A 19786-nucleotide genomic window follows, 5' to 3' on the forward strand; every position below is an offset into this window, starting at 1 on the left:
CGTTTCCATATGAGTTGGGAAATTGTGTTAGATGTAAATATAAACGGAATACAATGATTTGCAAATCATTTTCAACCCATATTCAGTTGAATATGCTACAAAGACAACATATTTGATGTTCAAACTGATAAACATTTTATTTTTTTTTGCAAATAATCATTAACTTTACAATTTGATGCTGGCAACATGTGACAAAGAAGTTGGGAAAGGTGGCAATAAATAATGATAACGTTGAGGAATGTTCTTCAAACACTTATTTGGAACATCCCACAGGTGAACAGGCAAATTGGAACAGGTGGGTGCCATGATTGGGTATAAAAGTAGATTCCATGAAATGCTCAGTCATTCACAAACAAGGATTGGGCGAGGGTCACCACTTTGTCAACAAATGTGTGAGCAAATTGTTGAACAGTTTAAGAAAAACCTTTCTCAACCAGCTATTGCAAGGAATTTAGGGATTTCACCATCTACGGTCCGTAATATCATCAAAGGGTTCAGAGAATCTGGAGAAATCACTGCACGTAAGCAGCTAAGCCCGCGACCTTCGATCCCTCAAGGCTGTACTGCATCAACAAGCGACATCAGTGTGTAAAGGATATCACCACATGGGCTCAGGAACACTTCAGAAACCCACTGTCAGTAACTACAGTTGGTCGCTACATCTGTAAGTGCAAGTTAAAACTCTCCTATGCAAGGCGAAAACCGTTTATCAACAACACCCAGAAACGCCGTCGCCTTCACTGGGCCTGAGCTCATCTAAGATGGACTGATACAAAGTGGAAAAGTGTTCTGTGGTCTGACGAGTCCACATTTTAAATTGTTTTTGGAAACTGTGGACGTCGTGTCCTCCGGACCAAAGAGGAAAAGAACCATCCGGATTGTTATAGGCGCAAAGTTGAAAAGCCAGCATCTGTGATGGTATGGGGGTGTATTAGTGCCCAAGACATGGGTAACTTACACATCTGTGAAGGCGCCATTCATGCTGAAAGGTACATACAGGTTTTGGAGCAGCATATGTTAACCATCCAAGCAACGTTACCATGGACGCCCCTGCTTATTTCAGCAAGACAATGCCAAGCCACGTGTTACGTCAACGTGGCTTCATTGTAAAAGAGTGCGGGTACTAGACTGGCCTGCCTGTAGTCCAGACCTGTCTTCCATTAAAAATGTGTGGCGCATTATGAAGCCTAAAATACCACAACGGAGACCCCCGGACTGTTGAACAACTTAAGCTGTACATCAAGCAAGAATGGGAAAGAATTCCACCTGAGAAGCTTAAAAAATGTGTCTCCTCAGTTCCCAAACGTTTACTGATTGTTGTTAAAAGGAAAGGCCAGGTAACACAGTGGTGAACATGCCCTTTCCCAACTTCTTTGGCACGTGTTGCAGCCATGAAATTCCAAGTTAATTATTATTTGCAAAAAAAAAAATAAAGTTTATGAGTTTGAACATCAAATATCTTGTCTTTGTAGTGCATTCAAATGAATATGGTGAAAAGGATTTGCAAATCATTGTATTACATTTATATTTACATCTAACACAATTTCCAACTCATATGGAAACGGGGTTTGTATGTATGTGTATATATACATATATATGTATGTATACACACACATATATATATATATATATATATATATATATATATATATATATATATATATAATATATATATATATATATATATATACTGTATATATCATGCTTGCCAACCTTGACACCTCTGAATTCGGGAGATTGGGGGGCGGGGGGGGGGGGGGAGGTTTGGTGGTAGCGGGGGTGTATATTGTAGCGTCCCGGAAGAGTTAGGGATGCAAAGGATTCTGGGTATTTATTCTGCTGTGTTTATGTTGTGTTACGGTGCGGATGTTCTCCCGAAATGCGTTTGTCATTCTTGTTTGGTGTGGGTTCACAGTGTGGCGCATATTTGTAACAGTGTTAAAGGCCTACTGAAACCCACTACTACCGACCACGCAGTCTGATAGTTTATATATCAATGATGAAATCTTAACATTGCAACACATGCCAATACGGCCGGGTTAACTTATAAAGTGACATTTTAAATCTCCCGGAAAATACCTGGCTGAAACGTTGCGGTATGATGACGTATGCGTGTGACGTAGTCAGTTAAACGGAAGTTATGGTACCCCGTAGAATCTATACAAAAAGCTCTGTTTTCATTTCATAATTCCACAGTATTCTGTTCATCTTTTGCAATTTGTTTAATGAACAATGAAGGCTGCAAAGACGAAAGTTGTAGGTGGGATCGGTGTATTAGCAGCGGACTACAGCAACACAACCAGGAGGACTTTGTTGGAGAGCAGACACGCTAGCCGCGACCTCACCTTGACTTCCTACGTCTCCGGGCCGCCAAACGCATCGGGTGAAGTCCTTCGTCCTTCCGTCGATCGCTGGAACGCAGGTGAGCACGGGTGTTGATGAGCAGATGAAGGCTGGCTGGCGTTAGGTGGAGAGCTAATGTTTTTAGCATGCTCTGTGAGGTCCGGTTGCTAAGTAGGCTTCAACGGCGTCGTTAGCACAGCATTGTTAACCTTCGCCAGCCTGGAAAGCATTAACCGTGTAGTTACATGTCCACGGTTTAATAGTATTGTTGATTTTCTATCTATCCTTCCAGTCAGTCAGGGGTTTATTTTTTTTGTTTCTATATGCAGTTAAAGCACGATGCTATCACGTTAGCTCGTAGCTAAAGCGTTTCGCCGATGTATTGTCGTGGAGATAAAAGACACTGGATGTCCATTTCGCGTTCTCTACTCTCATTTTCAAGAGGATATAGTATCCGAGGTGGTTTGAAATACAAATCGCATGCTCTGTGAGGTCCGGTTGCTAAGTAGGCTTCAACGGCGTCGTTAGCACAGCATTGTTAACCTTCGCCAGCCTGGAAAGCATTAACCGTGTAGTTACATGTCCACGGTTTAATAGTATTGTTGATTTTCTATCTATCCTTCCAGTCAGGGGTTTATTTTTTTTGTTTCTATATGCAGTTAAAGCACGATGCTATCACGTTAGCTCGTAGCTAAAGCGTTTCGCCGATGTATTGTCGTGGAGATAAAAGACACTGGATGTCCATTTCGCGTTCTCTACTCTCATTTTCAAGAGGATATAGTATCCGAGGTGGTTTGAAATACAAATCCGTGATCCACAATAGAAAGAGGAGAGAGTGTGGAATCCAATGAGTCAGCTTGTACCTAAGTTACGGTCAGAGCGGAAAAAAAAATGTATTTCACTGCATTCTAGTCCGTCACTCTAACGTTCCTCGTCCACGAATCTTTCATCCTCGCTCAAATTAATGGGGTAATGGTCCAAATAGCTCTAGCTGCGTTGAAAGCAATAGGAAAATATGAGGGAGTGAACAACTGACAACATCACGCTACTTCCGGTAGGGGCAAGGTTTTTTTTTTATCAGAGACCAAAAGTTGCAAACTTTATCGACGTTGTTCTCTACTAAATCCTTTCAGCAAAAATATGGCAATATCGCAAAATGATCAAGTATGACACATAGAATGGATCTGCTATTCCCGTTTAAATAAAAAAAATTCATTTCAGTAGGCCTTTAAAGTTGTGTATACGGTCACCCTCAGTGTGACCTGTATGGCTGTTGACCAAGTATGCCTCGCAGTCACTTACGTGTGTATGCAGAAGCCGCATACAACATGTGATTGGGCCGGCACATTGTTTGTATGGAGAAAAAACGGACGCATCGACAGGTTGTAGAGGACGCTAAAGGCAGTGCCATCACGGCACGTCCTAAAGGCCTACTGAAACCCACTACTACCGACCACGCAGTCCGATAGTTTATATATCAATGATGAAATCTTAACATTGCAACACATGCCAATACGGCCGGGTTAACTTATAAAGTGCAATTTTAAATTTCCCGGGAAATATCCAGTTGAAAACGTCTCGGTATGATGACATTTGCGCGTGACGTCACGGATTGAACGGAAGTATTGGGACACCATTGTGTCCCAATACAAACAGCGTCTGTTTTCATCGAAAAATTCCACAGTATTCTGGACATCTGTGTTGGTGAATCTTTTGCAATTTGTTTAATGAACAATGGAGACAGCAAAGAAGAAAGCTGGAGGTGGGATCGGTGTATTAGCGGCTGGCTACAGCAACACAACCAGGAGGACTTTGAGTTGGATAGCAGACACGCTATCCGACGCTAGCCGCCGACCGCAACGATGATCGGGTGAAGTCCTTTGTCGCGCCGTCGATCGCTGGAACGCAGGTGAGCACGGGTCGTGATGAGCAAATGAGGGCTGGCGTAGGTGGAGAGCTAATGTTTTTAGCATAGCTCTGTCGAGGTCCCGTAGCTAAGTTAGCTTCAATGGCGTCATTAGCAGCAGCATTGCTAGGCTTCGCCAGGCTGGACACTATTAACCGTGTGGTTACAGGTCCAGGGTTTGGTTCGGTGTCTCCTGATAGTAGAAGTAATAGTAGTATTGTTGATATTCTGTCTATCCTTCCAGTCAGGGGCATGTTTCTTCTGTTTCTATCCGCAGTTAAGCATAATGCTATCACGTTAGCTCCGAAGCTAAAGTGCTTCACCGATGTATTGTCGTGGGGATAAAAGTCACTGTGAATGTCCATTTAGCGTTCTCGACTCTCATTTTCAAGAGGATATAGTATCCGAGGTGGTTTAAAATACAAATCCGTGATCCACAATAGAAAAAGAAGAAAGTGTGGAATCCAATGAGCCCTTGTACCTAAGTTACGGTCAGAGCGAAAAAAGATACACCCTGGCGTCCTGCACTGCACTCTAATCCTTCACTCTCACTTTCCTCATCCACAAATCTTTCATCCTCGCTCAAATTAATGGGGTAATCGTCGCTTTCTCGGTCCGAATCGCTCTCGCTGCTGGTGTAAACAATGTGCAGATGTGAGGACGTCACGCTACTTCCGGTACAGGCAAGGCTTTTTTATCAGCGACCAAAAGTTGCAAACTTTATCGTCGATGTTCTCTACTAAATCCTTTCAGCAAAAATATGGCAATATCGCAAAATGATCAAGTATGACACATAGAATGGACCTGCTATCCCCGTTTAAATAAGAAAATTTAATTTCAGTAGGCCTTTAATATTGTTGTCCGGGTGAAAATTCGGGAGAATGGTTGCCCCGGGAGATTTTCGGGAGGGGCACTGAAATTCAGGAATATCCCGGAAAAATCAGGGGGGGTTGGCAAGTATGATATATAAATACATATATATATGTGTATATATATATATATATAGTATATATCCATATGTGTATATATATATATATATATATATACACGTATATATGTATGCATACATGTGGTTAAGAGGGGAGGAGTATATTTACAGCTAGAATTCACCAAGTCAAGTATTTCATATATATATAAATATATATATAAGAAATACTTGACTTTCAATGAATTCTAGCTATATATATATATATATATATTTTATTATACATATATATATATATATATATATATATATATATATAAGAAATACTTGAATTTTAGTGTTCATTTATTTACACATATACACACACATAACACTCATTTACTCATTGTTGTACTTGAAAGACTTGATCAAATACACAGTAATGAAAACACAGTTGTTCTACTAACTGTACTGTGCTTGCTTTTTGCTAAAAGAACAACAACACCTACCTTTCACTATTTGAGTAGCCTTTGTTCTGCCATTTGTGTACTGGCGAGCGATCTCTGAATCCGGGAACATATCCTTCACGGATTTTTTGAAGACATCCGCAAATGAGAACGGGATGTTGCTTCCAGCTACCAGCATAGCCATCTTTGTCTCGGCATATGTTACACCCTCGGGGACTCCTATTAGCGAGGGGGCCCATAATACTGGGCTGGGACAGGTGCTGCGTTGCCGCCGCTTTGTGCTTAGCTGTCCGTTAATGAATGAGTATATCCGTTCATCCACCGTGTTCAATGGAGAAGTCTGTTCTATAAAATTTACAGGCAGCATACCCCTTCCCCTTCGAACTGCCCTGGATAAACTGAAATTATTGTTTCCATTCGTTTTGGAACTTACAAGCGTATTTCTTCATCTTACTCGTCGTCGGCGTCGCCACGGCTGTATCTTCCTCGTTCTTCTGCTTCGTCTCCTTGTTGTGTGCGCAGTTGTGCACTCTCTAAAAGCCGTAGATGTTATAACGTGATTGGGCGCACGCTGTTTATATCGTGGGAAAGCGGACGTGAAAACAGGCTGTCCTCACTCAGGTCCGCATGAATCTCCCGATTTTCAGCCGGCTGAAAATCGGGAGATTTTCGGGAGAATATTTGTCCCGGGAGGTTTTCGGGAGAGGCGCTGAATTTCAGGAGTCTCCCGGAAAATTCGGGTGGGTTGGCAAGTATGGTTGTAGGTAACATACGGCACAGCTAGTATCCAGCATTATAGACAATAATTGCTGCGCGTTCAGTAGTTTAAAAAAAACAGTAAATATTTATTTTTAAACAAGCTACACACTATTTTATACTGTTAAAAAATTTCATTACATCAGTGTTGTCCCATGAAAAGTTATACTGTACTACAATATTTGTAAATGTCAGGTGTGCATGTACTCACTTCAGGTAATGTATATCCGATGTTCTTTTTACCTATCAAACTGGAACTTGAGATAATTATCATCTTATGTGATCATTTTTATTTCAGAGGCTCCTCCTTCATATGATGAGAGCACTAACACCTGAGCTGAGTGAGGAACAGCCTACCAGCATACACATCAGTGTTGCAATACGTGCTGACGAATGCATCTTCTATCTTTTTTGTTTTTTCTTCAATAGAAGCGTTTAACTTTCTTGTACTTATTTTTCCTAACTGAGATATTTTAATGCGAACAACAATAAGCACCCATTCACTATGTTTTGAAGTAGAATTTTTAATAGTGGATTGTGTGCCTGTGTTCTGTTGAATCATTTTAACTGAATTGTAACTACTGTAAGGTTGTTCTTTTTGAGACCCCAAGGAAAATATCTTATTACACAAATAAAATGTTGTTGACTGACAACTATATACTCCTGAAAAAAATTGTTTTTAATGTTATGCAGTTTATTTTCACATGAGAAACATTGAGTTATAACTGTGATAAACCAATAACATTCTTTCTGAAACACATTTTAATGTGGATATTTTTGTGTGAGAAAGGTGGTGGTGTTTTGGTGGTAATTTTTTTACATTGCGCTCTACGAGCATGAAGTGTGACCCCCGGATGCAATGACACGCTGGTTGGTACAATTATTAAAGTCTTTGATTACTTTAGCTCACGAAGAGTGGCTCGACTAACTTAGATACAGAAGTACAGAGTAATTATCTGGCCACACAGAATAGCAACTTTTAATACAGCGAGATGCACAGAATAATGATGGAACTTTAGGGCAGCAAGGTAGCAATAGCTAAGGTAGACTTCGAAAATACCTGTGGAAATTTTGATGGGCCTACTATCTGTGCTGTAAACCTCTGGACAGGAGTTGAATGAAGCTTAAAACCTAGCATACAACGTCAGCATCGAAACATTAGCTTGTGTCACACAAGGCAAAGTTATTTTTACGTCTACCATCAATTAAAAGTTCCACTGTTGAAAAAAAGACACCAAATAATTAAAATAATTTAATCCCGGCTGTGTTCAACAGGAATTAAAATATTATTAGTTACTCTTGGTATCTTTTTCTTAACAGTAGAACATTGCCTTTTAATAGCTGATAAACGTAAAAAGAACCTTGCCTTGTGCAACATAATTTATTGGAAAGATACCAGCACCACTGTTGAGAATGGATGCCACTCAAAGTAACTGCACAATTTGTCATGCCATGGTTCATTGCAGCTGTTTGGATTTCAAAATTCAATTGTGAAAAGAATACATTTACAGAACAGAGGGTTCAAGTGGAAGCCATGCTGCGGTTAAGTCAACAGCAACAAGCAGATTTTGTCCTTGGGGCTTTAGAGGGATGGGCTAAGTGCATGCAGGCTTTGTAACCCCAACCAGTGTCAGCCTGCAGCGAAAATTGAAGAGGTTACAAAAGAAGTCATGCAAGGAGAGCAGGAGTTGGCCCTCAATAAAATGAAGCCAGACGTGGTGGAAGTTATCAGGAGGAGTAACAGAGCAAGAAAATGACACACAACCACATCCCATAACATCCTTGAGGTCTGACTTCTGACCAGCAAAATAAAATGGACTCCCTATTGTGGAAGTGGAAGTATTTTCCAGTTATGATGAAGATTTTGGCTGCACTGGTATTGTCAAACATCAAAAACCCACTGGTTCAGCTGCCCCAAGTCGTGAGCAATACCGTCCCGTCCCACTGAGTCTGTATGCTGAGCTCCGAGCACTTGCAGAACAAGCTTAACATTGCGTTGTGCGAGAGAGTTCAATCCCATGGGCAGCCCCTGTGGGCCTCATGAAGAAAAAGGACGGGCGGTTGGAGGTTCTGTGTTGACTATAGTAGACTGAATGTGCTGACCCACCAAGACGTTACCTACTCCCCCACATTGAGGAGTCATTAACTGGGCTCAAATTTCCCAGCATTAAGTGACAGCCAAGTAACCTTGTCAGCACTAGGAGCCACTGAATCTTGCTAGTGCTATTGGCAGGTGGAAATGGACCCCTATCCTGGGAAAATAACCCCTTCACCCCCCCCCCCCCCCCCCCCTCCCCCCCCCGCCCCCTGGCCTGTATGAATTTGAGCAATATGACAGTTATTTAAACATAACTCATAAACCCACACATGAAAAATGGCTCTCTTGCATACGACCCATCACCCTTGATCACTCCTAGGGGGTGAGGGGAGCAGTGAGCAACAGAATAATTTCATTGGTACTTTAACTTTAATAATGCCTGAAATAATGCATCCTTGTGAGTTTTACTCAAAATATATATGCTTTTTTAAGGCTTTCAAAAACACAAAAAGTAGTTTTTTACTCAATATGACAGTAATGTTCTTAGAATCCTGAGATAATGCGAAAAAAGCAATAACAATATATTCAAACATAACTCCTAAAACAAACATGCAAAACGTCTAATAATGCCTGAAGAAATTTATCTTTGTTGGTTTTACTAGAAAACATTTCTTTTGTAAGGTTTGCAAAGACACAAGGTTTTTTTTTTACTCAATATGACAGTATAACTGTCATACTATATATGAAAGTTATATAAACAGAACTACAAAACCAAACATGCAATCCATCTAAAAATGCCTGTAATATTGTATCTATGTGGGTTTTACCAGAATCAGGTTGTTTTGGTAAGGTTTGCAAATACAAAAATTAGTTTTTTCTCACTATGATATAATACTGTCACACTCAATATGACAGTTATTTAAACATAACTCCTAAACCACACATACAAAATGGCTAATAATGCCAGGAGAAATGTATCTTTGTGAGTTTTACTCCAAAAATATCGTTTGTAAGGTTTGCAAAGACACAAGTTAGTTTTTTTTAACTCAATATGACAGTATAACTGTCATACTAAATATAAAAGTTATATTAACATAACTCCAAAACCAAACATGCAATCAGTCTAAAAATGCCTGTAACATTGTTACTATAATCAGGTGTTTTGGTAAGGTTTGCAAATTAAAAAAAAAAGGTTTTACCCATAATGACAGTATACTGTCACACTCAATATGACAGTTATTTAAACATAACTCCTAAACCACACATGAAAAATGGCTAATAATGCCTGAAATAATGCATCCTTGGGAGTTTTACTCAAAACATATGCTTTTTTAAAGCTTGCAAACAAAACAAGTAGTTTTTTTACTCAATATGACAGTAATGTTCTTAGAATCCTGAGATAAAGCGAAATAAGCAATACAAATGTGTTCAAACATAACTCTTAACGCAAACATGCAAAGTGTCTAATTATGCCTGAAGAAATGCATCTTTGTGAGTTTTACTAGAAAACATTTCTTTGGTAAGGTTTGCAAAGACACAAGTTAGTTTTTTTTACTCAATATGACAATATAACTTACTATATATGAAAGTTATATAAACATAACTCCAAAACCAAACATGCAATCTGTCTAAAAATGCCTGTAATATTGTATCTATGTGAGTTTTACTAAAATCAGTTGTTTTTGTAAGGTTTGCAAATACAACAATTAGGTTTTACTCATAATGACAGTAACACTGTCACACTCAATCTGACAGTTATTTAAACATAACTCCTAAACCACAAATGAAAAATGGCTATTAATGCCTGAATAAATGAAACATATGCTTTTTTAAGGCTTGCAAACACAAAAAGTAGTTTTTTATTCAATATGACAGAAATGTGCTTAGAATCCTGAGATCATGCGAAAAAAGCAATACAAATGTATCCAAACATAACTCCTAAACCACACATGGAAAATGTCTAATAATGCCTGGAAAAATGTATCTTTGAGAGTTTTACTAGAAAAAATATCGTTTGTTAGGTTTGCAAAGACACAAGTTAGTTTTTTTTACTCAATATGACAGTATAACTGTCATACTAAATATGAAAGTTATATGAACATAACTCCAAAACCAAACATGCAATCCGTCTAAAAATGCCTGTAATATTGTATCTATGTGAGTTTTACTAGAATCAGTTGTTTTTGTAAGGTTTGCAAATACACTAATTAGGTTTTACTCATAATGACAGTGTATCTATCACACTCAATATGACAGTTATTTAAACATAACTCCTAAACCACACATGAAAAATGACTAATAATGCCTGAAATAATGCATCCTTGTGAGTTTTATTCAAAACATATGCTTTTTTAAGGCCTGCAAACAGAAAAAGTAGTTTTTTACTCAATATGACAGTAATGTTCTTAGAATCCTGAGATAATGCGAAAAAAGCAATAACAATGTATTCAAACATAACTCATAGAGCAAACATGCTAATAATGCCAGGAGAAATGTATCTTTGTGAGTTTTACTCCAAAAATATCGTTTGTAAGGTTTGCAAAGACACAATATAGTTTTTTTTAACTCAATATGACAGTATAACGGTCATACTAAATATGAAAGTTATATTAAAATAACTCCAAAACTAAACATGCATTATGTCTAAAAATGCCTGTAATATTGTATCTATGTGAGTTTTACTAGAATCAGGCGTTTTGGTAAGGTTTGCAAATACATGAATTAGGTTTTACTCATAATGACAGTATAACTGTCACACTCAATACGACAGTTATTTAAACATAACTCCTAAACCACACATAAAAATGGCTAAAAATGCCTGAAATAATTCATCCTTGTGAGTCATACTCAAAACATATGCTTTTTTTAAGGCTTGCAAACAAAACAAGTAGTTTTTTTACTCAATATGACAGTAATGTTCTTAAATCCTGAGATATGCGAAAAAAGCAATACACATGTATTCAAACATAACTCCTAAAGCAAACATGCAAAATGCCTAATAATGCCTGAAGAAATGTATCTTTGTGAGTTTTACTAGAAAAACATATTTTGTAAGGTTTGCAAAGAAACAAGTTTGTTTTTTTACTCAATATGACAGTATAACTGTCATACTAAATATGAAAGTTATATAAACATAACTCCAAAAACCAAACATGCATTATGTCATAAATTGCCTGTAATATTGTATCTATGCGAGTTTTACTAGAATCAGCCGTTTTGGTAAGGTTTGCAAATACAACAATTAGGTTTTACTCATAATGACAGTGTATCTATCACACTCAATATAACAGTTATTTAAACAAAACTCCTAAACCACACATGAAAAATGGCTAATAATGCCTGAAATAATGCATCCTTGTGAGTTTTATTCAAAACATATGCTTTTTTAAGAAACAGAAAAAGTAGTTTTTTACTCAATATGACAGAAATTTGCTTAGAATCCTGAGATAATGCGAAAAAAGCAATAAAAATGTATTCAAACATAACTCCTAAACCACACATTCAAAATATCTAATAATGCCTGGAGAAATGTATCTTTGTGAGTTTTACTAGGAAAAATATCGTTTGTAAGGTTTGCAAAGCCACAAGTTAATTTTTTTTTACTCAATATGACAGTACAACTGTCATACTAAATATGAAAGTTATATTAACATAACTCCAAAACCAAACATGCAATCCGTCTAAAAATGCCTGTAATATTGTATTACAGATCAATAACTTGATCTGACGTGAGTTCACGTCCTACCTCACCGATAGAACAGAGTTCGTCTCTCTGGGAGAGGCAAAGTCGGACACACTCTCTGTCACTTGTGGTTTACCTCAAGGATCAGTCCTCGGCCCCACCCTTTCACACTCTACATCAGGGGTGGGCAATTAATTTTTACCGGGGGCCGCATGAGCAACCCGAGCACTGCTGGAGGGCCACATCGACAATATTTCAATTAAATTTTGCTCAATATTATTTTTGATTTATACGTAAGATTAATAATAATAATAATAATAATGATAATAATAGTAATTAATAATAATAATAATACTTTCATTTACCTAACTTAACTTTATACCAAAAGCACTGCTTTGGAAATCATTTGTACCCCTTTCAGAGATCACATTTAGTTCCCCTTAAACATCCTCATGTTGCACAATGAAATGTAAGCATAGGATGAAGAGTGCATTCCTGTAACTTTCTCTAGTAACAGCATTCCATGATTAATATAAATAAATTAACATTAATAATAAATGACAGTAAAATAAGCACACGTATGACTGAGGAGTCATAGTGTAACTTTGTGTGGTGTTTGAGTTGTCCGACTTTTTGTGTGGCCATAAACACACCAGTGGTTTAGTGGTATACAGTACGTGTTGGTGACAGATGACAAGTTGGTTTTGGCCTGGTTTGTACGGCAGAAAATGACTAGTTTTTCGAGATAGGAGTATTTTACTCATATTTTTGGTGTGGTTATGGCCGAATATAAACAGTTTTGCTCAATAAAGTGATCGATATAATTCCTGGCCTCGAAGCATCTCGATATACGTTACAATAATTGAACAGTGTTGACGAACACCGTTAGGGCCGCTTGTTGTCACTGTCACTCAAAGTTGCATTGCAAAATTACACAGAATAAATGTGTTTATTTTGTTTAGAATTCAGATGGGATTTGATTTGGTGCGCAGCATATATTTGCTGAGCGCAGAGGACACTTGAGCAGTGCGCAATTGCGCAGGCGCGCACCTTAGAGGGAACGTTGCTTGGCAGTCCATGTCTTGTTGAAAACACGCCATTCGTCATCAACTTTTCTCTTTTTAGCGTCTCGGGTGTAAACCGTGCATCACTTGTCGCTGTGCACCTTCACTCATAGGTTACACACGGACATACGCCCATAAATAACACTTTTCAAAATAAAAGCAGCACAGTTGTATTGCGCGCACGACATAGATGTTTTTTCAACTTTATTTTGTAATTTGTGATTGCAGCTGTTCACATTCACTCACAATCACCCACGCGTATACGTCCACACGGAAGTAATACAAATAACGCTTTTCAAAACAAAAGCAGCACCGTTGTATTGCACACTCGACATAGATACTTTTTAAAATGTATTTTGTAATTTATGATTGGCCTCACACGGGCTGGACAGGGACGCACAAAGGGCCGGATGTGGCCCGCGGGCCGCAGAATGCCCAGGTCTGCTCTACATGCTCCCCCTTGGCCGTGTCATCAGCCAGCACGGAATATCATTCCACTGCTATGCCGATTACCAACTGACCGGAGGAGATAAAGGCGTGGATGAAACACAATTTTCTTCAACTGAACAGCTCCAAAACCGAAGCCATTCTAGCCGGCACCCCACATCAGACTCAGTCATACACCATCACCAGCATCATCTTCTCCGGCCATGACATTCACCTGTCATTCTCAGTCCCTAATCTGGGTGTTAGAATGGACCCTCACCTGACCTTTGAGGCTCAAATAAAAAAACTGTGCAAGACCTCCTTCTACCACCTCAGGAACATTGCTAAACTCCGCCCCTCACTCACTCTCTCTGATGCCGAGAGGCTCGTCCACGCCTTTTTCTTCTCCAGGCCAGACTACTGCAACGCAGTTCTTGTCGGGATCCCCAGCAAGAACATCCAGAAGCTGCAATACATACAGAATAGTGCTGCTAGGATCCTGATGAGAGTGCGGAAATATGACCATATCACACCAATTCTCAAATCCCTTCACTGGCTTCCTGTTCCACTCAGGATTGAATACAAAGTCTCCCTACTAACCACCAGTGCCTCCATGGAAATGGAGGCACTGGTACTCTACCTCAAAGAACTACTCACCCCCAAATCCTCCACACGACACCTCCGCTCCAGACAGGCTAACCTCCTCCAACCTCCGAGGACAAAGCTACGAACAATGGGAGACCAGGCTTTCTGCTCTGCCGCTCCCAGTCCGTAGAACACTCTCCCTGACCACCTGAGGGCACCACAGACTGTGGATGCTTTTAAAAAAGGCTTAAAAAAAACGTTTTTTCTTTTTTTTTAAAAAGTCTTTTTTTTTGTTGATATTATGCATACTAGTTCTAGCTATTTGGCTGTTCTAGTTTTTATTTGTATTTATTTTTTATTATCTTGTTATTTTTATTTTTTTTAATACACTGTAGCACTTTGAGGTTGTTTACTCAATGTAAAGTGCTTTTTACAAATAAAATCTATTATTAATATTATTATTATTAGTTTTTTGGGGGAAGCACGGTGGAAGAGGGGTTAGTGCTTCTGCCTCACAATAAGAAGGTCCTGAGTAGTCCTGAGCAATGTTCCCTCTAATTTTTCATGTGTGTGAGCAAACGCAAAAACTCCCTGAGCATTCAGTGGAGCCCATGTGAGCAACATCAGACGTGCACACTGTGGCTACACCAGCAGCACACCTGTCCCAAACCTGACTAAATAACAAGTTAAATCTCCATCCATCCATCCATTTTCTACCGCTTGTCCCTTTCGGGGTCGCGGGGGGGTGCTGGGGCCTATCTCAGCTGCATTCGGGCGGAAGGCGGGGTACACCCTGGACTAGTCCCCACCTCATCGCAGGGCCAACACAGATAGACAGACAACATTCTCTTCTTATTATAATCAAATGACAGCAGTCATTTCCATTTCTAATATAAGTGTTTAGGCCCACTTACAATGACAATAACAAAAAATATTGTTTTTCATGAACTGTGTACTTGTATTGTTTGTCTGGGTGGAGGTCCTGCTTTGGAAATAATTTGTACTCCTTTCAGACATTGCATTTAGTTTCCAATAAAACATTCACATGTTGCACAATGAGATGTAAGCAGGGGATCATGTGTACATTCCTGCAACTTCCTGTTTGTAAAAAATATATTTTTATTAGTATTTATTTAATATACTAACATGATTAATATTTATAAATGAAGATTCCTAATAAATAACACTATAATAAGCACACATTTGATTGGTAAATCATAGTGTAACGACCTGGAATGACACACTTTTTGTGTGGTGTTGGAGTTGTCCGACTTTTTGTGTGGCTGTAACGCATCACTGGCTAAGTGCCATATGTGCATGTGTTGGCGCAAGTAAGAAAGAGCGAGCGGCTGCTGTTGATATAACAAAGTTGCTTTTGGTCTGGTTTGTACTGCAGAAAATGACCACTTTTGCTAGATATCATTTTTTTTACTAATGTTTTGGTGATGTGTTTATGGCCGACAATAAAGAGTTTTGCTCAGTAAAGTGATTGATGGAATTCATGTCCTCAAAGCGTCTCGACAGACGTTACAATATTTGAACAATGATGACGAAAACTGTTTTCTCTGTCGTGTCCGTGTGTCGAAAATTGTTATGCGCTTATTTTTTTATTTGATTTTGTGCGCGGCATAGATTTGCCGTGCACAGAGGACGCTTGAGCAGTGCGCAATTGCACAGGCGCGCACCTTAGAGGGAACGTTGGTCCTGAGTTCAATCCCGGGCTCTGGATCTTTCTGTGTGGAGTTTGCATGTCGTCCCCGTGACTGCGTGGGTTCCCGGGTACTCCGGCTTCCTCCCACCTCCAAAAGACATGCAAAAAGACATTGGCAACACTAAATTGGCCCTAGTGTGTGAATGTGAGTGTGATCTGTGTTGGCCCTGCGATGAGGTGGCGACTTGTACAGGGTGTACCCGGCCTTCCGCCCGATTGTAGCTGAGATAGGCTCCAGCGCCCCCCGCGACCCCGAAGGGAATAAGCGGTAGAGAATGGATGGATGGATATTAGTTTTACTAGAATCAGGTGGATGAGTGGAGAGTTGGCAGTCGGAGCACGAGCGAGAGTGAGAGCAGAGACTGAAGAAAACCATTTGTGTGCTCACTGGCGAGATTGAGACACAAAAGACATTTGCTGAAAAGCATAAAAGAACAGCTATTGCAAAATAAATCATTGTTCGCAAAGATGACCGAGGCTGTCATGTCCGTCATTGGTGGTCCAGGGAACCCTGAGGAGCGAGACCTCCACAATTTGGAGCCCAACCTGGCTGGACCACCAGAGGCGGGGGAGGACCACACCCTGACGGCTCTCGCGGGCGTGCTCGCCAAGGTGGCAGCGAGCAGTCGCCAACAGCTCGAGGTGGCCCGCCAACAGTGCCAGGTCCTGCGGGCGTTGGCGGACCAGATGGGTGGAGCACGGCCAATGCCGACGGCCAATGCCGACGGCCAATGCCGACGGCCAATGCACCGCATGGGGGAGGAAGAGGAACCCCATGCCTTTTTGGACATTTTTGCGGTCACGGCGAGAGCATGTGCGTGGCCGGAGGAAGAGTGGAGGGGCTCCTGACGGGGGTGGCGCAGCGGGCGGTGCTCAGCCTGCCGGCGGCATCCAGAACGCGCTTCACGGACCTGAGGAAGGCGGTGCTGGACCAGACGGGAGGCACCGCTGAAGATTACCGGCGCCGGTTCCGGTCCATGCGTCTGTGGGAGGAGGACCGGCCATTCACCTTTGGTCAGCGGCTCCAGGACGCAGCGACGTGCTGGCTGCAGCCGGGAGAGGGAGACAGCAGGCTGCTGGACCAGATCATCTGGGAGCAGTTCCTGGAGGCGATCCCGAATAAGACGGCTGAGTGGGTCCGGTACCACCGGCCCCGGGACCTGGCTGCTGCGGTGACCCTCACCAAGGACCACCTGGCCATCAACCGCGAGGCGCAACCGGCACCAACGACGCACGGACAGAGCGTGCGACATAAGAAGGAGATAGTAGAGCACATTCCCCACCTTAACCAGCGTGACTCTCCTTCTGCTCTTTCTCCGCAGGTCCCGGCTGCTGCCCCCAGAACATCTCCCGTGCAGACAGCCCCTCAAACGCTTGGGCAGGCGTGCTGGAGGCGTGGGCGGCCTGGTCACGCGCATCAGGGACCTCAGCAGGTGGAGGTGGGGCACGTGACCCGGGTGACCGGCCCTTCAGTGCCCTTCAGTGCCCTCCCCCGGCCCGGGTGAGACGTACGGTATCAAGGTAACGATACAAGGGAGTTCATACCAGGCGATGGTGGATTCGGGCTGGGGGCAGACCATTATCCACCAGAACCTGGCTTTGAGGCAGGCAACACGGCTAAAAATCAGGTGTGTTCATGGGGATGTGCACGAGTACCCTGTGGTGCCAGGGAACCGGCGGGGTCATTGCGGGAGGCACCCCCGGCCACCCACTAGCACCCAACAGAGGATTTTCCCCTCGAACAGTCCCATGATGAAACTTTGCGCGCAGCCTGGGACCAGGTGGATTACATCGACTGTCAGCTGGTGCGCCCAGGAACAGCGCGGGTATTTCCTCACTTCTCAGTTATTAGAGATAGATTATATCGAGTGAGCCGGGAAATAGTTTTCCAGGCGTCGCACTACAGTCCCACGGCTGGCCACATGAGGAATAATAAAACACTCATTCGGGTCATGGGCCGATTCTATTGGCCGGGCATCCGGGCAGACGTGCGACGCTGGTGCGCTGCCTGCCCGGACTGTCAGGTGGTGAACCCGGCGGCCACCCCAAAGGCGCCCTTGCGCCCATTGCCGCTCATGGAGGTCCCCTTCGAAAGAATGGTTTTGGACCTCATCGGACCATTCCACCCGAGCACACGGGGATATCGCTTTGTGTTAGTCCTGGTGGATTACGCAACACGCTATCCCGAAGCAGTGCCACTGCGCTCCATCTCTGCAAAGAGTGTAGCGCAGGCCCTGTTTCAGGTCATCTCCTGAGTTGGAATCCCGAAAGAGATTCTGACTGACCAGGGCACGTCCTTTATGTCACTCACGATAAAGGAACTGTACGGATTATTGGGAATTAAAGTGATCCGCACCAGCGTATACCACCCACAAACAGACGGGCTGGTGGAGCGGCTAAATAAGACGCTGAAAACCATGATCCGTAAGTTTACGCACAAGGACAAACCAAATTGGGATAAATGGCTGGATCCCCTACTGTTTGCAATGCGGGAGGTACCTCAGGCCTCCACAGGCTTTGCGCCTTTTGAGTTATTATACGGCAGGAAGCCGTGCGGAGTGTTGGACGTAATTAAGGAAAGCTGGGAGGAGGGGCCAAGCTCCAGCAAAAACGAAATTCAATACGTCATGGACATGCAAGCAAAACTCCACACGGTGGGGCACTTGTCAGGCGAGAATTTGTTCCGTGCCCAGGAACTTCAGCAGCACGCGTATAACAGGGGGACTCAGCTAAGAACATTTTCACCGGGAGAAAAAGTGCTTGTAGCCACCCAAATTTATCATATAAACCTCCTGAAAGCATGGAAGGAGGCGTAGCCTGTTTCCATGGTGATGGTGGTTGAGGAGGAGGAGGAGTTCGGGCTAAAGGTCCCGCGCTCTGGTCTGCCCCTCCTCGGTGACGATCAGCTCACGTTAGCGCAGAGAGCGGATGTTGCCTAGCTGCAGCAGCGCTTCTCTGATGTGTTCTCCCTCGGCCCGGCCGCACAAACCTCATCCAGCATCATATTGAGACCAGCCCGGGTGTTACGGTGCGGTCTCGGCCCTATAGGCTCCCGGAACGTCATCAGTAGTCCCGAAAAAAACAGAAAATGGCAGAAAATGCATATTTTACGAAAACAATTTTTAGCTAAAATGTCGTAAGGGGGGACCCTTACAAAAAATTCAAAAAAACGGACTTGCTTCAGCAGCACATTACTGGTGCTGTAGTTGTAGGAGATGTCTCAAAACGTCATCAGGAGTCCCAGCAAAACCCGAAAATGGCAGAAAATGCTTTTTTTGGGAAAACTTTTTTTCGCTAAAAAAAATTCAAAAAAACAGACTTGCTTCAGCAGCACAATTCTGGTGCTGTAGTTGTAGGAGATGTCTCAAAACGTCATCAGGAGTCCCGACAAAACCCGAAAATGGCAGAAAATGCATTTTTTTTGGAAAACTTTTTTTCGCTAAAATGTCGTAAAGGGACCCTTACAAAAAATAAAAAATGAACAGACTTGCTTAAGCAGCACAATACTGGTGCTGTACAAACATTTTTTAGCTAAAATGTCGTAATGGCAGAAAATGCTTTTTTTGGGAAAACTTTATTTTCGCTAAAAAATTTTTAAAAAAACGGACTTGCTTCAGCAGCACAATAATGGTGCTGTAGTTGTAGGAGATGTCTTAAAACGTCAACAGGAGTCCTGACAATACCCGAAAATGGCAGAAAATGCATATTTTAGGGAATCCAAACATTCCAAAACTCATTTGCAATTTAATACATCGTAGTATGAAATAGAAAAGCAGCAAATCTAAAACCACAACATTATCACCGTTTTTGCATGCTAATTGATACATTGATTGTCAAAATCTTTGATTCTTTTCTGTTCACTAAAGGATTAATCAATCAATAATCACACCTAATTACCTTTTTA

The 19786-nt window shown here is 41.8% G+C and overlaps 1 protein-coding gene across 1 annotated transcript in view; it reads left to right on the plus strand.

Moving 5' to 3' along the window:
• arrdc1a (arrestin domain containing 1a) overlaps positions 1-7062 on the plus strand; it is a 90738-nt gene extending 83676 nt beyond the window's left edge. The window contains exon 8 of the mRNA XM_062024250.1: positions 6675-7062. Coding sequence (XP_061880234.1) covers positions 6675-6712 — 38 coding nt within the window. The 3' untranslated portion in view covers positions 6713-7062. The remainder of the gene's footprint in view (positions 1-6674) is intronic.
• Positions 7063-19786: the final 12724 nt, after the last annotated feature.

The sequence above is a fragment of the Entelurus aequoreus genome, linkage group LG17, assembly GCF_033978785.1.
Source record: "Entelurus aequoreus isolate RoL-2023_Sb linkage group LG17, RoL_Eaeq_v1.1, whole genome shotgun sequence".
NCBI classification, from domain to species: Eukaryota; Metazoa; Chordata; class Actinopteri; order Syngnathiformes; family Syngnathidae; genus Entelurus; species Entelurus aequoreus.